At 40.3% G+C, this 17622-nt stretch overlaps 1 protein-coding gene across 1 annotated transcript; it reads left to right on the top strand.

The window, feature by feature from the left end:
- The first annotated feature begins 234 nt into the window (after positions 1 to 234).
- Positions 235 to 3681, top strand: tbr1a (T-box brain transcription factor 1a). The gene is made up of 6 exons (XM_030772062.1): positions 235 to 905; positions 1074 to 1228; positions 1453 to 1574; positions 1985 to 2143; positions 2236 to 2297; positions 2889 to 3681. The coding sequence occupies exons 1-6, from the start codon at positions 235 to 237 to the stop codon at positions 3679 to 3681; spliced, it is 1962 nt and encodes a 653-aa protein (XP_030627922.1).
- The last annotated feature ends 13941 nt before the right edge of the window (positions 3682 to 17622 follow it).

The following is a 17622-nucleotide window of genomic DNA, read 5'->3' on the forward strand; positions in this document are numbered from 1 at the left end:
TCCCAAATTCGAGTCAAGGTGCCAGTTTGCAAACACCATTTCATACGCGCTGCCAAAATTCAGAAAATTTTCTTATCGCTTTCATTAATAGGGCGAAACCACCTGCCTCAAGTCCTCATTTAATGATGCAGAGAACAACCTGGTTCACAAGTAGGCGTATTCTCACGGATTATGGTAGGCGAGGTCTTGTCAAGAGAAAGCGTGCAATTGAGAGACGCACTTTGTCAGTGAGCAATGCACCTGCACCTCTCAGCTCTGTCATCTGGACCGACTAACAAACTGATGAATGTGGACAGTAACAGTGCTGTCACCGACGTCTCTGAGCTCACCACACAGGACCATCCCATCCCATCCTCTTGTGACATCCTGGAGGGAGACTCGCCCCTCAAAAAACTCTCCACTGGGATGACGAAACACTCGGGGGCAGACACTTTCTCTAAGGAAGATCAGAATGGTAAACTTTCGGCAGCGCAGGACACAGTATCCGATATCCGGGTCAATTTCGATGGATCTAATTCAGATAGGTTTCACTTGTCTCAGCCGAGCCAAGGGCTGCCTGCCTCTACCTCTTCTGATGCCATGTTCCCTTATCCGAGTCAGCTTGGGCCATCTCATCCAACTTTAGCAATAGGAAGTCCAAGCCATTACATGACACATCACCCGATCATTACTAATGGTGCGTGTAACGGACTGTTTAGCAGCCCTTCTCGACAGGGCTATTCAAGCCCGGGCTACTCTTACACACAACAGTATGGACACCCTTACCAAAGTGGCGCGTTCTACCACCTCTCCCCAGCGCAACCTGGGTTCGGGTCTGGTAAAGCGCAGATTTATCTGTGCAACAGGGCGCTTTGGCTTAAATTTCACAGACATCAAACGGAGATGATTATCACCAAACAAGGACGGTGGGTCGGCTTTCCTTAACTGTCTCCAAAAAAGGTTTAAAATTTGTTGTGGTTAGAATGAGTAACAGTTTTAAATGCATAGACCACTGTGATAAAAAATTATTTTTGCGAAAAACACGTGTTTTGCAAATGTTCCAGTATTACTTTTATAATGGTCTGTTTTCATAGGCGGATGTTTCCCTACTTAAGTTTTAACGTTTCTGGTCTGGATCCGACTGCGTATTATAACATATTTGTGGATGTTATTCTGGCGGACCCCAATCACTGGAGATTCCAAGGAGGAAAGTGGGTACCGTGTGGAAAAGCAGACACCAATGTAACGGGTATGCTTCGTCAGTGGGCTGATACTTCGAAAATATCGCTACTGTCAGGCTGAACTTTGAAAACAAATCTAGGCTACAAAACCTTACTAAAACGCAGTTCATATTGCGTAATGGTGCTGACAAGAATTAGTCTTTTGGCAAATCTGTTTATAGATAGATAAAAGAGAAGATAACAGATTTTTCACATTACCTGTTATATTTATTTATGCGCTTTCTGAAATCAGGAAACCGTATATACATGCATCCAGATTCTCCAAATACTGGGACGCACTGGATGCGACAGGAGATTTCATTTGGAAAATTGAAGTTGACGAACAACAAAGGAGGTTCAAATAACACTGGTCAGGTGAGAACATTTTAACGAGAGGGAAAGTCGAATATTTTTTTAAAAGCAGATGCTTATTTGTATATGTTTGAATTACTATAGAAATACATTTTGATCTCGGGGAATGACTTCGCATTTTCGATTCATCCAAATATATTTTACTCATGGAGAAAATGTGGATAGCCTAAAGGTAAATAGGTCTATTTCAATGTTAGCACTGTGTGCAAAATCAATCATTTTCATGAATGACTATGGTTTAAGTCAAATCGCATCTTATTTTTGAGAGAACATTATTTATTCACATGGGCAGTTTATCAAGGGTTCCTCCATTGCTGCGCAAGTAGCCTAACAGGGTGATGATTAAATTCGAGTTACTCACTAACACCTTTTTTTTTCTATCGGCCTCCTTTTTTGTCGGCTCTTCCATCCAGATGGTGGTCCTTCAATCCCTTCATAAATACCAGCCCAGAGTACATGTGGTCGAGGTGGAAGAGGATGGAACAGAGGACTCGAGTCAACCAGAGAGAGCGCAAACGTTTACTTTCCCAGAGACGCAATTTATTGCGGTCACAGCCTACCAGAACACAGACGTAAGGATTCGACTGAATATTTGAAAGATCAGGCTTCTTTGTCGCAAATTCTGTCTAATGAATCTGCTGATTTTTCTCCGTTGCAATTTTAGATTACCCAGTTAAAAATTGATCACAATCCATTTGCCAAAGGATTTCGGGACAACTATGACACGTAAGTTTTGTTTTTTCTTTTAAATTAGTTTTTGTTCATTCGTTTTCTTAATTGCTTTAACTTCCGCCGAATTAAAAATATCTACGGCTTTTAACATAGAGTATTTAAATCAAGATCGGTTCTATTAATAATATTAATAATAGTCATCTAGTCAATAATTGATTTTGGAACCTAATTTTGAAATCGCTGAAAATCAAATAGGTGAGAGACCTTGTATTCAAATAAATTTCCGGGTTTCACTGGCTAGATCAAGGGCTTGCTAGTTGTGATGCGTTTCTTGGAGCAACGTATGATTTTCTGAAGAGTAAATATTTTATTTAAGAAGGATTTCATTCATATGACTCGTTTTTCATCAAATGATCATACTAGACGACAGTATTATCGGATAATGGTAATGTCCAATACTTCTGCAAAATCATACGCATTTAATTAATAGAAGCTAAATTACATTAGGTAATTATCGAGTCGACACGCACAGGACTAACTTTTGAAGACGCATATTAGATATTTTTTGAGCAGAAATGATAGTTTGCTTTTACAAGCAGTTCTCTGAAAATTTCTCACAGCATTATGTCTTTTTCTATACTGCAGAATTTATTCAGTATGTGACACTGACCGACTGACCCCATCACCTTGTGACTCCCCTCGCTCTCAGACCATGCCTGGTGCACGCTATGCCATGGCGAACTCTTTTCTCCCGGACCAGTTCGTCAGTAATTATGCCAAATCTGGCTTTCATCCTAGTCTTGGGTCTGCTCCTGGTATTGAACGAATCGCTCCGGTTACCAGCACGCTTGTTCCCGCGCGAACAGAGGACAGTTCCACGGCCGCTACTCAGCGATGGTTTGCAACAGCTTCCGCAAACAGATTGGATTTTCCTGTCACGACCTACGATGCGGTCACAGCTACAGATCTGGCCAGTAATGCGGCCACTATATTGTCCTATGCTGCTGCAGGAGTCAAGGGGTTACCTCTTATTGGTAACGGGGGTTCGGGTCGGGCTCTGGGTTACTACACCGATCCCGTAGGATGGGGAACCTGCAGCCCACCACAGTATGGTAAATCCGCCTCCGGTCAGTTTGGCTGGGGCTTACACTCGCCAGGAAACAATTCTGAAGCGCCAACATATTTCACAAGTGAAGGAGAAATCACAGAAAAAGAGATAACGGAACCCACCTGGATCGAAACTCGACCCCCCATTAAACCCCTTGATTCAAGCGGCTCGGAGATTTTTGAGCAAGCAAAGAGAATGCGAGTGTCCCCACCCGCCACTCCTGCGTCAGGGGAGGAACCTCCATTAAAAACAGGGCTGCTGATTACACAAGAACGCGAGGAAACAGGTGTCAAGAACGGGAACTCTTTCAGTTTTTATCAACATAGTTAAATAGCCTAATCGAACAGAAAGGTAAAAGTATATATATATATACATATAATTTATGCTTGGCATGAAACATAGGAGGAGGAGACCTATTCCGATGTGCTAAAATCTGTTATCATTTTTCAACCAAATGAACCTCAAGTGTACCTAAAATAATTTACAACATGGTACAGAAAAAAATTATTATTAATACAAAAGTATAAAATCAGCATAAATATGTATACACTTTGTGTTTACAGATGGCAACTATTAACATTTTTAGTGCATTTAATTGTAGTGTAATGAGGAAAGAGTGTTACATAGACTGAATTAGTGAGGTGTCATGTAAACGAAACGGTTTGCTCCCGACAGAACATTTTTAGCTTGTTGGTTTAGCGCGGAGTCTTGTCTTTTTAGACCAACATTTTAAAATGGTCGTAACGAAAATGTACAGGTCGTTTTAAATTAGGCTACCGTGTTAACAGCCATACAAGAATGATCTCCCATGAAGTAGCCTACCTTAAAACTTGGACGTCTATCAATATCTCGTATTTATAGGGATGGCTGCGAGCTATATTAACGACAAAGATGTGAGCTTTCCATTTTGGATGACTGACATTGAAAAACGTTAGTAGTCAAATATTAAATGTTAAATGTGACATTAATTAAAAACTTTAAAAAAAAAATCTAAAAACTGTCATTTCTTTGCGCACTGCTGCCTAAACCGCGCGTGAGACAAGCAGAAGTTGTATGATGTAGGCCTGGTGTATTTCAAACACTTGTTGGATATGGATCACATTATAAAAGACCAGATTTTATCACATTATCAGAAAACTAAATTCGTGTTTTGAACGATTAATATGAAGTTGATCTATTTTCATTTTGGTGTTGTATGGTGTACACCTGGTAACGGCATAATCATCGAACATGATAAAGCACTTCACTGCCACCTAACGGTAAATTACGCTTGTTGGCTTTGGTGGCAAAATGGTAGTCCGTATTTTAGAACTAAGAAAAATTAATTGAATTTAGATTTCGCAGAATACCATAATGATCTTGGATATCTGTCTTTTCTCATTCGGTCTTAGTGCAGTTCCATTCAGTCAAAATAGCCTATATCTTGATGTCATATTAAGACAAATTCTCTGTTTCATGCCACACAGTCATTCTGTGTCCTATATAGCTGACACATTAACATACTTTTTTTTTTTTAACATAATAGTCCTGAACATTCTACCTCATCTTTTTCGCAGACTTAAATCTGTCAGAAAGAAAATGTGTGGCTATGTAAATTATTAAAGGGAGACTGATCTATTTTTTATTCCATCATTTGTCCAATGCCATGTTTCTTACCAATGTAAGTTTGCTACATATCTAGCTTGCTTTTATGTCCCCAAGAGCTTCTTCACGAGGCTGCTCTTAAGCTAAAAAGTCTCAGCTATCTTGCTTTTGAACTTTTTGTTTAAGGCCCCTCTATTCACAGTGGTTTAACAATCGAATGAGAATACTTTCATTTTAAGGTTTCATAAAAGAGCAAAGCTTGTAACCCACTATAAAACGTATCTACCTTACACATTTCACTCTCAGTTGCTGGGTTCCAGCAAGTCAAAATTCAGAATTGTGCCAGCTGAGTGGAGTGCAAGTAGGACATGACAATATAATTTTGAACAAAGTTAAGAAAAGTAAAACAACATTGTTAAACATACTTGAAGCCTGGTTCGATAATAAATAAAAAATACCTGAGATGACACTAATGTAGTCTTCATTCATTTCATCAATTTATATCTCTACAGTCTACATCCGTCTATTAAAAAACTGGCCTATAGGTTCACACAATTTAAATATTTAGAGATAACGATAAACATTAGGTTGCCCACATCATATGGTGATGTCCTAACTACTGCGATTGACAAAATTTAAGTAGGCTAAATCTACGGCCATGCATCGTAAAATTGCAAGAGAAATATATGTAATTTGATATAATTCCAGTAGGTGGCACGCGCAGTGTTTCCTCCCTTCTGATGCATTTAGTTTTGGTTCAGGCGCCTGTTGATCTGCGTCGATTTTCCAGAACTTCTTAAATTAATAAGGGCAATATCTCGCAAAGTAATAATGCTTCCTGAGAGAACCTTAAAGAACGTTTTAGTATGCTTTAGGGAAATGAGGCCCAGATTAACACTCTTTCTTTTCGGCCGTGTTCCTGGCAAGACCACAAGAGGGCGCAAATACATTAGATTTGAAGAGTTACATATTTGTAGGAGAAAAAACAATGTATGACTGATCAACAAAGAAGAGAATCCGGTGAAAAACGAATATTCAGTTGCTTCCATCTCCGTCTCCACCGGAGAGAGAGAGAGAGAGAGAGAGTTACTGAAGGAGATAGCAAAAAAGAAAAGAAAAGATCTGGAATCATCATTGGCTCAAGGGATGAGCCAATTGTGAGAGCCTGTCTCGGACAACTGATGTTTACAATAAAATATCTCGGACATTCTGATCCATGTGATAGCCTTTTTTGCATACGATGAAGCATGTGACATTGATTCACAAGGGAAATTGTTAATATTACTGGAACAATATTATGTTTCTGAACATAAAAGGAGATTTTTTCTTGTCCAAAAGTTAATGCATAGTTTGCAACGAAAGCTTCGCCTAACTCTCTTGCTTTTAGCTTTATCCTTATGATTAATAGCTTATTTTTACCCGTGAAACAGGTATGTGCTCTCTTAAACCAGTCAACGAGGTTATTTGATATGAAACCAGAAGGTCTACTATCTAACAGAACTGGTACAAGGGAGTCATGCTACCAGTGTCGATTTTCACCCCAAATAAAGAATTTAGACAGAATTTAGCTGTACTTCTGTTGTGCACAAGGGCAGTTCTGACACTCATTGCCTTTAACTAGCTGTACGCACAAAACTTTCCTGCAACATTGGACGCGCTGCCTGCTGCGTCACGAAAACGCAAATTACACGGGAACGAAGCAGGCGCGCTGAAGGAAAGGACAGCGGTCTTCGAAACTGGGAAATATTGGAGGCTTCTGGCTATTTCACGGTCAGCAATGTGATTGTACTTGTAGAGTGCTGTTGCAAAGCCGTATCGACTCGCATGAAAATCTGCCAGTCTTTCAAGAATATTTTTTAAACACAAGCGAAACAGAGCCAATAAATTGAGACAGAGAGTCGAAAGACAGGCAAGATATGGACGTTAAAGACCAAGGAGCTCAAATGGAGCCTCTCCTGCCACCGGTAAGAACTCACTATCACAAAGACGGTTGGACATAGCGTTCTTTCATGCTCCCATTATAAATAATTATGTCAGAAGGTTTCTTGCTCATTCAGATACATATGAACTGTCATGCATGGGTAGCTATATAACCGCTCAATTCGTCAATTCGAATAGTCAATTCAGGATATACGTCAGCATAGCAAATTCTTACCGATGTTCATCTGACTATTCTCCCTTAACCATCAGAGAGTAAACCATTTTTTTAAACACACGTATTTTAATGTCTTGAGAGAACCTGTTTTCATTCAGAGGTAGGAAAGGAAGGGGAATTTAAAAGTCTGAGATTTTCTAGGACGAATGAACGTTATGCATACACCTTTATGAATATGTTTTAGTAACGTCGCATATCGCGTTGTCACATTAGTTGGCTATGTAACGTAGCACGAAGATGCGAATTTACTGTGAGTGTTGTGTCAAGACATTTGTGATGACTGACTTGTGTGTCCTGAACAGGTTGTAGGATTTACTCGGGTCTTAGATAACGCTGAATGAATCGATCTCCCCTGATCCTCTGAAAGCCACCTCAGCGTGACGAATTACAACAGACACAAAAGCAAAATATACCCACAATCATCTTTATTAATATATATATATATTTTTTAAACCATACTTTCACTAGTGGTAGAAGACAACAGGTGAACTAATATGAACACTGTGTTTACCTGATTCTAATAGTCTGACAGGTAAGCCTTGCTTGTCGTGTTTTGATTGAAGGCTCCAGTGCAGCTGATTTGATGTTCAGAAGCAGACAGGCTTTTGTCCCTTGGGGGTGTGATTTGATAGACGAAGAGCATTTCTCTGTAACATCACCCTAGTACAGATTAGAAATACTGTATAGCCAGCGGGCAGCAAGAGCAGCCATTTTATCCCAGGCACATTGTGGATGTGGCTGTGTACTGTGTCCAAGGCCAGATTGTGATCTGTTGGAGATGGTGAGTTATTGGTAGTGTCACTTGTTTCTCCCCATTGCTCTGGCTAAGAGGAGAGTACACTCTGGCACTCTTTCCCTCAGTGGTCTGTTCTCATCTGTCTTATTTTCAAGGCAGAGAAGTCTGAGTGACTCTTAATGTGTGAAGTAAATTGTCATGTTGTGGAAATTGTTATGGATGTGGTTGGGATAGCCAGGATAAATACATATTGATTATAACTGTATAACTGAATCACGACTAGCGATAAGCAGGCTATCAATGTATAATATCCATTATATCTGTGTAATAAAATTATAATTATAAAACACATTGTAACTCTTGTGGAAATGCGTTCATTTCAAGAGTTTTATTGTCATGTGCACAGCAGAACAGGCAGTTACACTGTACAATGAAATTCTTACTTTGCTAATCCTCCGTTGCCAGACAATATATAAATAAGTAGAAAAAATTCTTAAATGGGAAGATCTTATATGGAGACATATAAGATTTGTTTTATGATTTGTTTTCTGATCTTTGTGTACATTGCACATAATTAATAGACCCAGTCCAAAATCATCAGATCAGCAGCATTGTGTGTGGGCTTTTAAAATGTTAAAATATTAACCTGATGTGGGGCGATGTGATTAAAGAACTTCACTATTGTTATTTTTGTCTGTAAAGAGTGAATATGAAATGGATGCATGATGACAGTATTTAAAAATTAATCTCAAGTCCTACTGTTTCTTCCCAAGGAAAACAGAGTGACTTTGACTTGGGCACAACAGTGACACTGCCAATGCAAGAGAGCAGTGTCATCCTGCAGCACTCCCATAATGGTATTTTTAGGGTGTTCAGTCCAGATTGGGATGAACAAAAATAGCAGTAAACAATCTCCACTCTGATCACACTTCTTTGTAAAATCATAACTCGGTATGACATCTTAAGAGTCTCATCTGTAACGCTCGTATGAAGAGAAATTTTGATAATTGTCGGTGCATTATCCATTTAATGTAATAAATGAATAAACTGAAACCATCATTGCGACTGTAGATTATTGTGTTCGGTTATGTAAAAATGGAACTGTCGCCCCTCCAGTGTAACTAATTTGTAAAAGTTACAAACTGTTCATGGAGAAAACAGTGTTGTATACAGTTATTGTAACAGCCCACTTAAATTTGCACAGCGATGCGAATCAGGGATCTTTTTGACTTGAGAGTTTAGAGAGCCGTTCAGGTTGGCATGGTGCCTAAGTGACACGCAGCTGTAACTCACTGAATGTAATGTGAATTTTGATGTGGTGCAGTTGTAAATCACCGTGTTTGCTACACTTTTGCATAGTCACAGGAGACTAAGGGTCATAATTTACTGTGTGCCCATTGGCACTGCCTTTGTCCTGAATGCTGATGTGTGTGTGTGTGTGTGTGTGTGTATGTGTGTTCAGAGAGTTGGGACTCAGAGGGCATGGTAAGGCAGGAATGTGCAGGGCAAAGGGACACAGAAAGAAAAAGAGAACCTCCATTTTAGTACGTGTATGATTAATTTTTGTTGATGATAACTGATCAAATATCCGTGTCTCTCAGTGACCTAAGACCTAAATGACCTAATCACTAGCTAATATTTGCAGGCAGGGTTTAGATTACTTTTAATTTGTTCTGTGCCTTTAATACTGCACCACATTTGTCTCTAAAACAAACAGTAAAAGTACCATAGAAAGCATCGGTCATGTTGAAGTTTTTGTCTATTTTGTGGAAGAACAGTAAGTTCGAGGCTAACTGAGCTTTGTAAAAGCCTGGGAACAGAGTGGGTGGTTTGACTTGATTATGTTTATTCCTCTTTACAGGTACAAAGCCCTGTAGGCAGTGATGGGGTGAGTCTTCTAACTACCTAAGCTACTGTTTTGTGAAAGTGGCATGTTTGCTGAGCATGGATTTGTTCTTTATATTTTGTTTTATATGTATTTAAAACTGGATTGACTGAATTGTTGGGCTAATATGTCACTCAAACAGTCAAAGTGAGCTTCCAGTTCACTGACTACTATTGAAAAATGCTTTCAAATTTGTACTTATGATCACCTTTAACAAGAGACTTGCAAGAGGGGGTAGCAAAAGAAGAAACAGAAAGTGAGAAGGAAGCTGGGACGTGGAGACAGATTATGTATCTGGTTTGTGTTTCAGCATGAGAATTTTTTTTGGTTTTTTTTATCTAAGAGAGATGAGTGAGTTTGGTGAGTGTAAAGTCTGGACAGGTTCCAGGGTGGACAGAAGGGGAGTCTGGAGGGATTCAGTTGCTCTTCTGGACATCGTGTGCTCAGATCTCTGGGCTATCTCTAACCATCTCTGGCATTCACACTTTACATACAAAAATCACAGTATGTTGAAACAAGCTGGATTTATATCAGTTTGAATCACACAGGGTTTACTGTAGAGGAAAGATTTCCAGTAGATTTAGCTCCTTTCTAGGTTTATACATTTATGAGTATGTCTATTAAAGATAAGCATTAACAATTCGATATTAAATATTAACCAGATGTCTTCTTAGTGGGGATTTGTACGTATGAATTTTAGATGGAACGGAAAGGCTCTCTCGTTTCTTAACCGATCAAAATGTCATTTCCCCAAGCTCCTACAGAGCAACTGAAAACTACAAGTCCCAGCATGCATCAGAGATTGCGCTGTTGATAGTGACACATCAGAGGGGTTTAGTGGGAATACAGGAGAGGGAGCTCAGTGCTACCCACCGGGAGCAGGCAGGCAGACACACACACACACACACACACATACACACACACACACACACTACACCACACACAGCTGTCAGCACGCAAGCTCACACAAAAAAACCACGCAATCAGTGATGCAGGCACTTTAATCTCACTGATGATTGGTGGGTAGACAGCTGTCAAAACACTGAGGCTGCGAGACTCGGACACATCAGTCAGGCTGGATTTCCATGGAGGAAGGGTATCTGTGAAGATACAGCTACTGTGGAGAGAAATCAGACTCTACTGAGGAGTACAAACCTCCACCTGAGCTCCAGCAGTGCCTGGAGCTTAGCTCTACTTATCTCTCTTCTTTCCCCACTGAAAAACGTGAGCGCGTCCTGGCAAAGACCATGCAGCGTGGGGGCACAGAACAAGCTGGAGGCTTTAATGGCCAGGTAGGACTATGTGTTCAGTTTAGTTTGGCTTGTGTTTACAACACAACCAGGCATCATCTCAGGGCAGGATGGGATGTATTACGCTCGTGTCCTCTGATATTATTTTAGTGTAAGGGCATTGCTGTGTTTCTCTGTCTGACTGATTGTTTGAAAGGGTGAGTCATAGTTCTTCAGTTTTGAAGTCATATTTAGTTTGGAACTGCAATTTAGTCATTAGATGTTGTCTCCGCGCCGCTACAGAACACCGTGCCTAAAGACAGGCCTGTTTTGGCGGTCTGTCACTTTCTTCTCTTCATCTCTTTCCCTCCGTCGCTCCCTTTCTCCCTCCCATTTTATCTTTTCAAAGCCCCAACCCTTTTTCTCTCCCTTATCTTTCTTTTTCTGCCTTTTTCATTTCAATGGAAAGACACTGTGGAGTAGAGGTTGCCAGATGGGACTCATTTCTCTTACTCTCGTAGTGAAGAGGTTAGAATGCCTCCCGCTGTTTTCCTTCAGTTCATCTACGTGGAGAAGAAAAGGAGCAAAATGAGATCAATAGATGTATTACTGTGCTAGGAAGAGAGAGAGAGAGAGAGAGAGAGAGAGAGAGTGAAAATAGGCTGTGTATTATACTGAGGCTAAGTCAGCGATAATGAGACAAGGTCATGAAGAGGAGCTGGTACTTTTAATGCTTAAAACCTCTCATTAGATTTGGTGCATGCAGGCAATTCATGTCAATACTGGTGTGAGTCAGTTTAGCCTCAGAAGAGTGTATGTGTGTGTATTTGCGTGCGTGTGTGTGTGTGTGTGTGTGTGTGTGTGTATTTTTGTTGAGGAACGTACTGTATCATGTATGTTATGGAACACTCCAGCTCAGAGGATGCTGATGCTGATCCTGTCGTTGCCATGGTAACCATCACCATCTGTAGGGATCAGACCCACTGCTCTCAGCCAATCACTCCGCTCCCCCTTCTGATAATCCTCCAGGTCCTCTTGGCTGTAGCTCTACTGCGCTGTCACATGATTTTCAAGTGCCGGGCACTCTGTGACACATATGGAAATCGCACAGAGACAGATGTGGAAGGAATAAATACATGAGCTAATGGACTTTGACTGGTGGTTCCACTGGTTGGCTGTGAATAGACTAGTGCCTCTCTCAGTTTTTTGTAGTGGTCGTTTTCTTTTTGTTTTTTTTTCTTTATCTCTGACTTCATGTTCCCAACGTATATGTGAATCGCCATGATATATCTACGTTGATGTGCGTGAACGTGCAGTAAATCCACTGAGAATCCATTAAGAGGAAAAATAGGCCATGAGACATGTGCGTCCTGGAAAACAGTAGAACAACTTACATCATTTCCAAGAAAAGATTCATTGGAATCTGTGCTTTGTGTATGCATGTATGTGTGTGCGTGTGTGTGTGTGCGTGTGTGTGTGTGCGTGTGTGTGTGTGTGTGTGTGCGCGCGTGTGTGTGTGCGTGTGCGTAGATGAAGGATGTATGTTCATCAAGAGTGTTTTAATAAGAACAGGTATATGTATCTTCCCAGCATTGTCTCTGGTTCATCATGAGACCAAACTGGATAAATTGTGTAAATGTCAGGACTGACTGTTAGTCAGGGACCAACAATCACGTTAAAGTGCTTTATTGGCATGACAAATAAGGCATTTGTACTCTCTGTCACCATTACTCTCAGAATAAGCTGTTCAAACAACAGTCCCTTAGTGTTTGAAAACACTGTTTCCCTCAGTTACATAGATTCTCTTCATTACACTAGATGTTGATGACTGTGATAAACGTGATAATCTGATGTTCAAAGCAACAAGACCATGACGTATGTGCTACAGAAAATGCGAAGTTAAGCACCAATGATCTTGTGCTTAATAGCGCTCTCTTGCTTGTTAATAAACATTAGTCTTCTAAAACAGCTTAGCAGTCATCTCAGTACACATTTTAATCCGACAAACCCGCCGTACAGTAACCGTCCTTCTTACCAACTCAACTTCAGTGTGGCGGTCCAGATAACTGACGTCCCCTCGGTCACCCTGAAAAATGCTGAAGAATTCGCGGAACGCTTGAAGGGTGTGATTCCACAGTGAAATGTTTGCAAAGTTTGACAATTATTCTGAGCGTATAAGACCTTTTAAGCAAAAGTTGTTTTCGGCGGTAGGGACATCAGGTAGTTATTTGTGATCAGTTAACTTTACTCAGTGTGTTGTGTGTGCATGGACCGATAACACTTAATATCAAACATGACCAGTACTATTCAAAACATGTTCTGAATTTCAAATTGGATCTTTTCATGTTAATTGATTGAGGTGATGACATAAAATGATACTGAATGTAGATTTTTCACTGGGCTTTACTACCCTGCTTAACCATCTATCTTCACAGTGTTTATATGTTGTTTGTCATGATATTACCTGTAGTTAAGCTTGTGAGGTGTGCTCTGTGTCCTCAGATTATTTTCATGGTTTGTGCTGTAATTTGCAAGTGTTTTTTTTTTAATGAAAGAGAAAAAGTTGAGTAATTTTTGGGCTTGTGTGTGTGTGTGTGTATGTTTGCATGCGTGCGCGCATGTGTGTGTTTGCGTGCATGTGTGTGTGTGTATGTGTGTATGTTTGCATGTGTGTGTGTGTGTGTGTGTGTTTGCGTGTGTGTGTGCATGTGTGTTTGTGTGTGTGTGTGTGTGTGTGTGTAGCATGTTGTCATTCCCCTCAGTCAGATTGTGACTCTTGTCCCTATGGCTGGTGAAGGAGTCTTGGAGTGACTCTTTGTGAGTAGGAGAAAGTGGACAGTAGGGAGAAGAGAGAGAGAACTGGAGAAATGAATGGAGAGGTGAGAGTGAAGGAGGTGAAGGGAGGGAAAGACGAGGGAGAGCATTGTTTACATGGAGACTAGATTCCTCTGTAGCCAGAGATAAATGTACAACATGAAAAAGTCTGGTTTGGTTCATTCACCAAAGTCTGCTTCTAAAATAGATGTAATCAAGTGCAGATTAAAAGACAGTCATTTTTGTAAATCCATGTAGAGGCTTTCGGTGTGTGTACTTGCCTGCATGTGTGTGTGGGTGTGTGATCTGTAAGCAGGTCGAAACTCTCTGGCCCTTTTCTCAAGTGTAAAATGAGGCCATGCACAGTGCAAGGTTACCACTCTCATGTATATTTCATAATCCGTGTAATGCAAAGGAGCATCTGTTTATAAATATATTCTCCTGAACGGGAACGGAAAAAGACGTGAAAAAGACGTGAAACGCTCTCCATTGGATATGTTTTGTATTGTGTATGTTGAGGTCTGTGGGGAACCTCCCACATACATGTACACTCACCCACCTTTCCCATCCCCCACCCCAGAATACAGCACTCAGGAGCTGAACCATGTGAGACCTGAAGGCTGTGTGCGTGTGTGTGTTTGTGTGGGCGAATGAATCTGTGTGCGCTCGTGTGAATCCGCTCCTATCACTATGCAACCCTACGGGGTCTTGGTCACGTGATGCCGTGCAATGCAGGCTGGGAAAGGAGAGAAGAGGAGGAAGAAGGACACAGGAGAGTAAGATGGTGGGGGGGGGGGGAGTGATGTTATTCAGAGAGAGAGGAGAGGGGGATAAATTCACATGGAGAGGACAATGAGGGAAGTATGTAGTGAATGAGTGTTGAGAGACTGAGAAAATGAAAGACAAAGAAGGTAAAACACAGGAGGAGGAGAAAGACATTGTGTAAAAAGCTGAATGACCTACAAGGATGTCAAAGAATGGATATTGGGTATATAAGAGCAACAAATGTGTAGAGGAGAGAGACAGAGAAGCGATATACAAATGAATGAAAAGGCATTTGAAGGAGAGAGCAAGAGGATGTGAGAAAGACTAACAGACAGAGAAGGGAAAACAACAGAGATATTTGAGAGAGAGGCTGGGATGGAGAGAAAGAGAGAATATGGAATGTGTGTGAAGCGCAGGGATGTCCCTGCTGATAGAATGTCACGCCTCAGCTGCAGGCAGGAAATGGAGTTATTAATAGAGCAATCAAGTCTCCAGGCTGTGCTGTGAGCTCTAATTATTCAAGGCTAAACACACGCGAAGGACGCACCCCTCCACTACGTGTGTGACTGTATATGTGTGCATGTGTTTGTGTATTAAGGTCAATTTTTTTTTTCTCACCGCTTGTTAACTGGTGCTATCATTAATTGATTTAGCTGGGAGAGCCATTAAAACAATAGTATGCACACACAGGTAAACAGTTTGACCTCTATAGAAATCAAGTTGAGGTTACAGATATACGAGGTGTAAGAGTTCCAACAATGCCATGTTTGTCTTACTCTAAGAATAAGAAGGGAATGCCATGTTTGCTTAACAATGTCACAAACACAAGGGGATTCCCCAGAAACCAGATGCATTGTGTCTCCATGGTAATCCATAGTAACCCAGTCAGACAGACATTTCTGTAAATTTAAATCTTTGATTCTTTTGTTTCCATTCCAATCAATGATGTTGTTAGTCATATCAAAGAAATTTAAGTTCTAGGCATAACTTATTCCAACTTCTAATCAACTCAGAACTGATGTTGTGTGACTTGATAATGATTTGGAATAGACACTTCTGATTTTATATATATAAAGAGGAAGAAAACCTCATTCTCTGTGTTTTCTAAAGGTAAGAGTGTGTCTGAGTGCATCTCATTGTGGTGTTTGTGTGACATGGAAAAATTTCATTGAATATCACCTATTCATCAAAGATATTATCATAATGGCTATGCCATTGTATTTCGGTCTTTGTTTCCTCAATGACCTTCACAACCTGCAATATATTTCTGACTCTCCCATTATCCTTTGGATTGCCGCACGTGGACAAATGTGTGTGTGTATGTGTGTGTGAGCATGCGGGCGTGTGTGTGTGTTGCTGCATGTGTGGGTGTGTGTGCGTGTGCATGTGCGTGTGCTTTTCCAACGTTCTCTGTTAATCTCCTCCAGTGTCATTTGCTGTCCACGTCTTCACTCAACAAATCACACTCAAACTGACCTCCAACCGAAAACTATGTGACATTCAGAATTTAATACTATGCACAATTCTTCACTGCCATTTCCCTCAGTTTACTGCCCATATATGAGCCAGTGAAGGAATAAATGGATGAGTGAATGAGTGAAAAACAAATAAATGAACGATACTCTTCAATATCTACACTTGTGGTAATCCGTCATGGGATTATGAGACATGGATTAGAACATGTAAAAACCAGTTTGGCTCAAAAGTCCTTAGCCACTAAGATGGCTTTAGAAGAAAAATCTAGTGAGAATTTCGACTTTTGGTACATTCACTGTTGGTCTTATTGTAAAACCTAATGGGAATTTTTATTTTCTGAAATGGATTCAAGTAACTGATAACTGTTTGCCATGTCACCAACCATTTGTACTAAACTACAATATTAGTTTACTTTTAAATTTTCCACCAGTAATAAACTACACTGATACAAGTCTTTTTTTGTATTTTCTTTAGTGTCCTCAAGTTGGAATGTGTTTAGACATTTAGGCAATGTATTTAGACTTTTAACATATTTGACATGAATTTCCTGAGCTGACGTTAACGACATGTAATGGTTAGAAGCACATTATCCATCAGTATCAGTAGGTATTATCAATACTTAAACATATTCAAGCTTCGATTTGTTCTTGTTGAGGGGGCCGTCTTCTTTTTCGCGAGATTCTCTAGATAAACAAGTGCCGAGGAAGTCGCCTTTCATTCCATGTTTTAGGGTAGAACAGAATTTAAATTCTGCTTTGACGATCTTTCCTGAATTTAGCATTCATCGACACAAAGAATAACGAAAAATAAGAAGTCTAAATGAGGTAGAGCTAAAGTCTCTTTGTCTTGCGCATACCTTTGGTGGTACTGTTTCCAGCACCAGCACTATGTAGGTCATAATTGTTTTGCAAAAACTGTGAAGGTGCTAATATTATTTTGTCTTTCCCAGCAAGACACTTATGGTGTTCATACCTTGTCAATATAACTGTGTAGGTAAAAATTGCGTTTGCACAGTACAACGTGCGTAATTGCCCGTTCATCTTTGTGCATACAGTTGTAGTACAGTGCAATAATACAGCGGCGCTTAGATTACACTGTATTGGTAATTACACAGACCAAGGAGACACCTCCTATAAATTCAGCCGTGAATTTCCTTTAGTGTCTTTATTTTAAGAGATATCAGTTATCTGAATTACGTTTAGTTTATTCCCTAAATAAACTGCAGCCGAACCAATCCCTAATTATTGCCCATGTGGTCTGAGCACTCCCTCTACAGCCTTTCTTCCTCTTGACCTGGACCTTTAATAACTTTTTGACTTCAGTGCAAATCCTGCTTGATGCCTGCTGGCAGATGCTGAAAAGCTGTTGTTCATCAGATGAAGGGATTGTTTTAGGCATTTTTCTTTCCGCACTCCTGTTGCCCAAGGCTTGCTCTGGTCACTGCAAAGCATATCAAATTACATGGCATGGTGAACTGCAACCCCCCCGTTCCTATATGCTTATATATCTCTCAGTGTTTCTCTCTACCGCTCTCTTTGTTCAATCACGTATAATCCTTAAACACAATATCATTCCATATCTTTAAAGCTTATTTACATGCATCTGAGAGCGCTGAGTTACGTCGCGC

The sequence above is a fragment of the Chanos chanos genome, chromosome 4 (genome assembly GCF_902362185.1).
Source record: "Chanos chanos chromosome 4, fChaCha1.1, whole genome shotgun sequence".
Classification (NCBI taxonomy): Eukaryota; Metazoa; Chordata; class Actinopteri; order Gonorynchiformes; family Chanidae; genus Chanos; species Chanos chanos.

Coding starts and splice junctions, on each gene's coding strand:
- tbr1a (XM_030772062.1), top strand. CDS start 235: ATGCACCTGCACCTCTCAGCTCTGTCATCTGGACCGACTAACAAACTG. Junction 2,144..2,235: donor CAGCCTACCAGAACACAGAC/GTAAGGATTCGA, acceptor TTGCAATTTTAG/ATTACCCAGTTAAAAATTGA. Junction 2,298..2,888: donor TTTCGGGACAACTATGACAC/GTAAGTTTTGTT, acceptor TCTATACTGCAG/AATTTATTCAGTATGTGACA.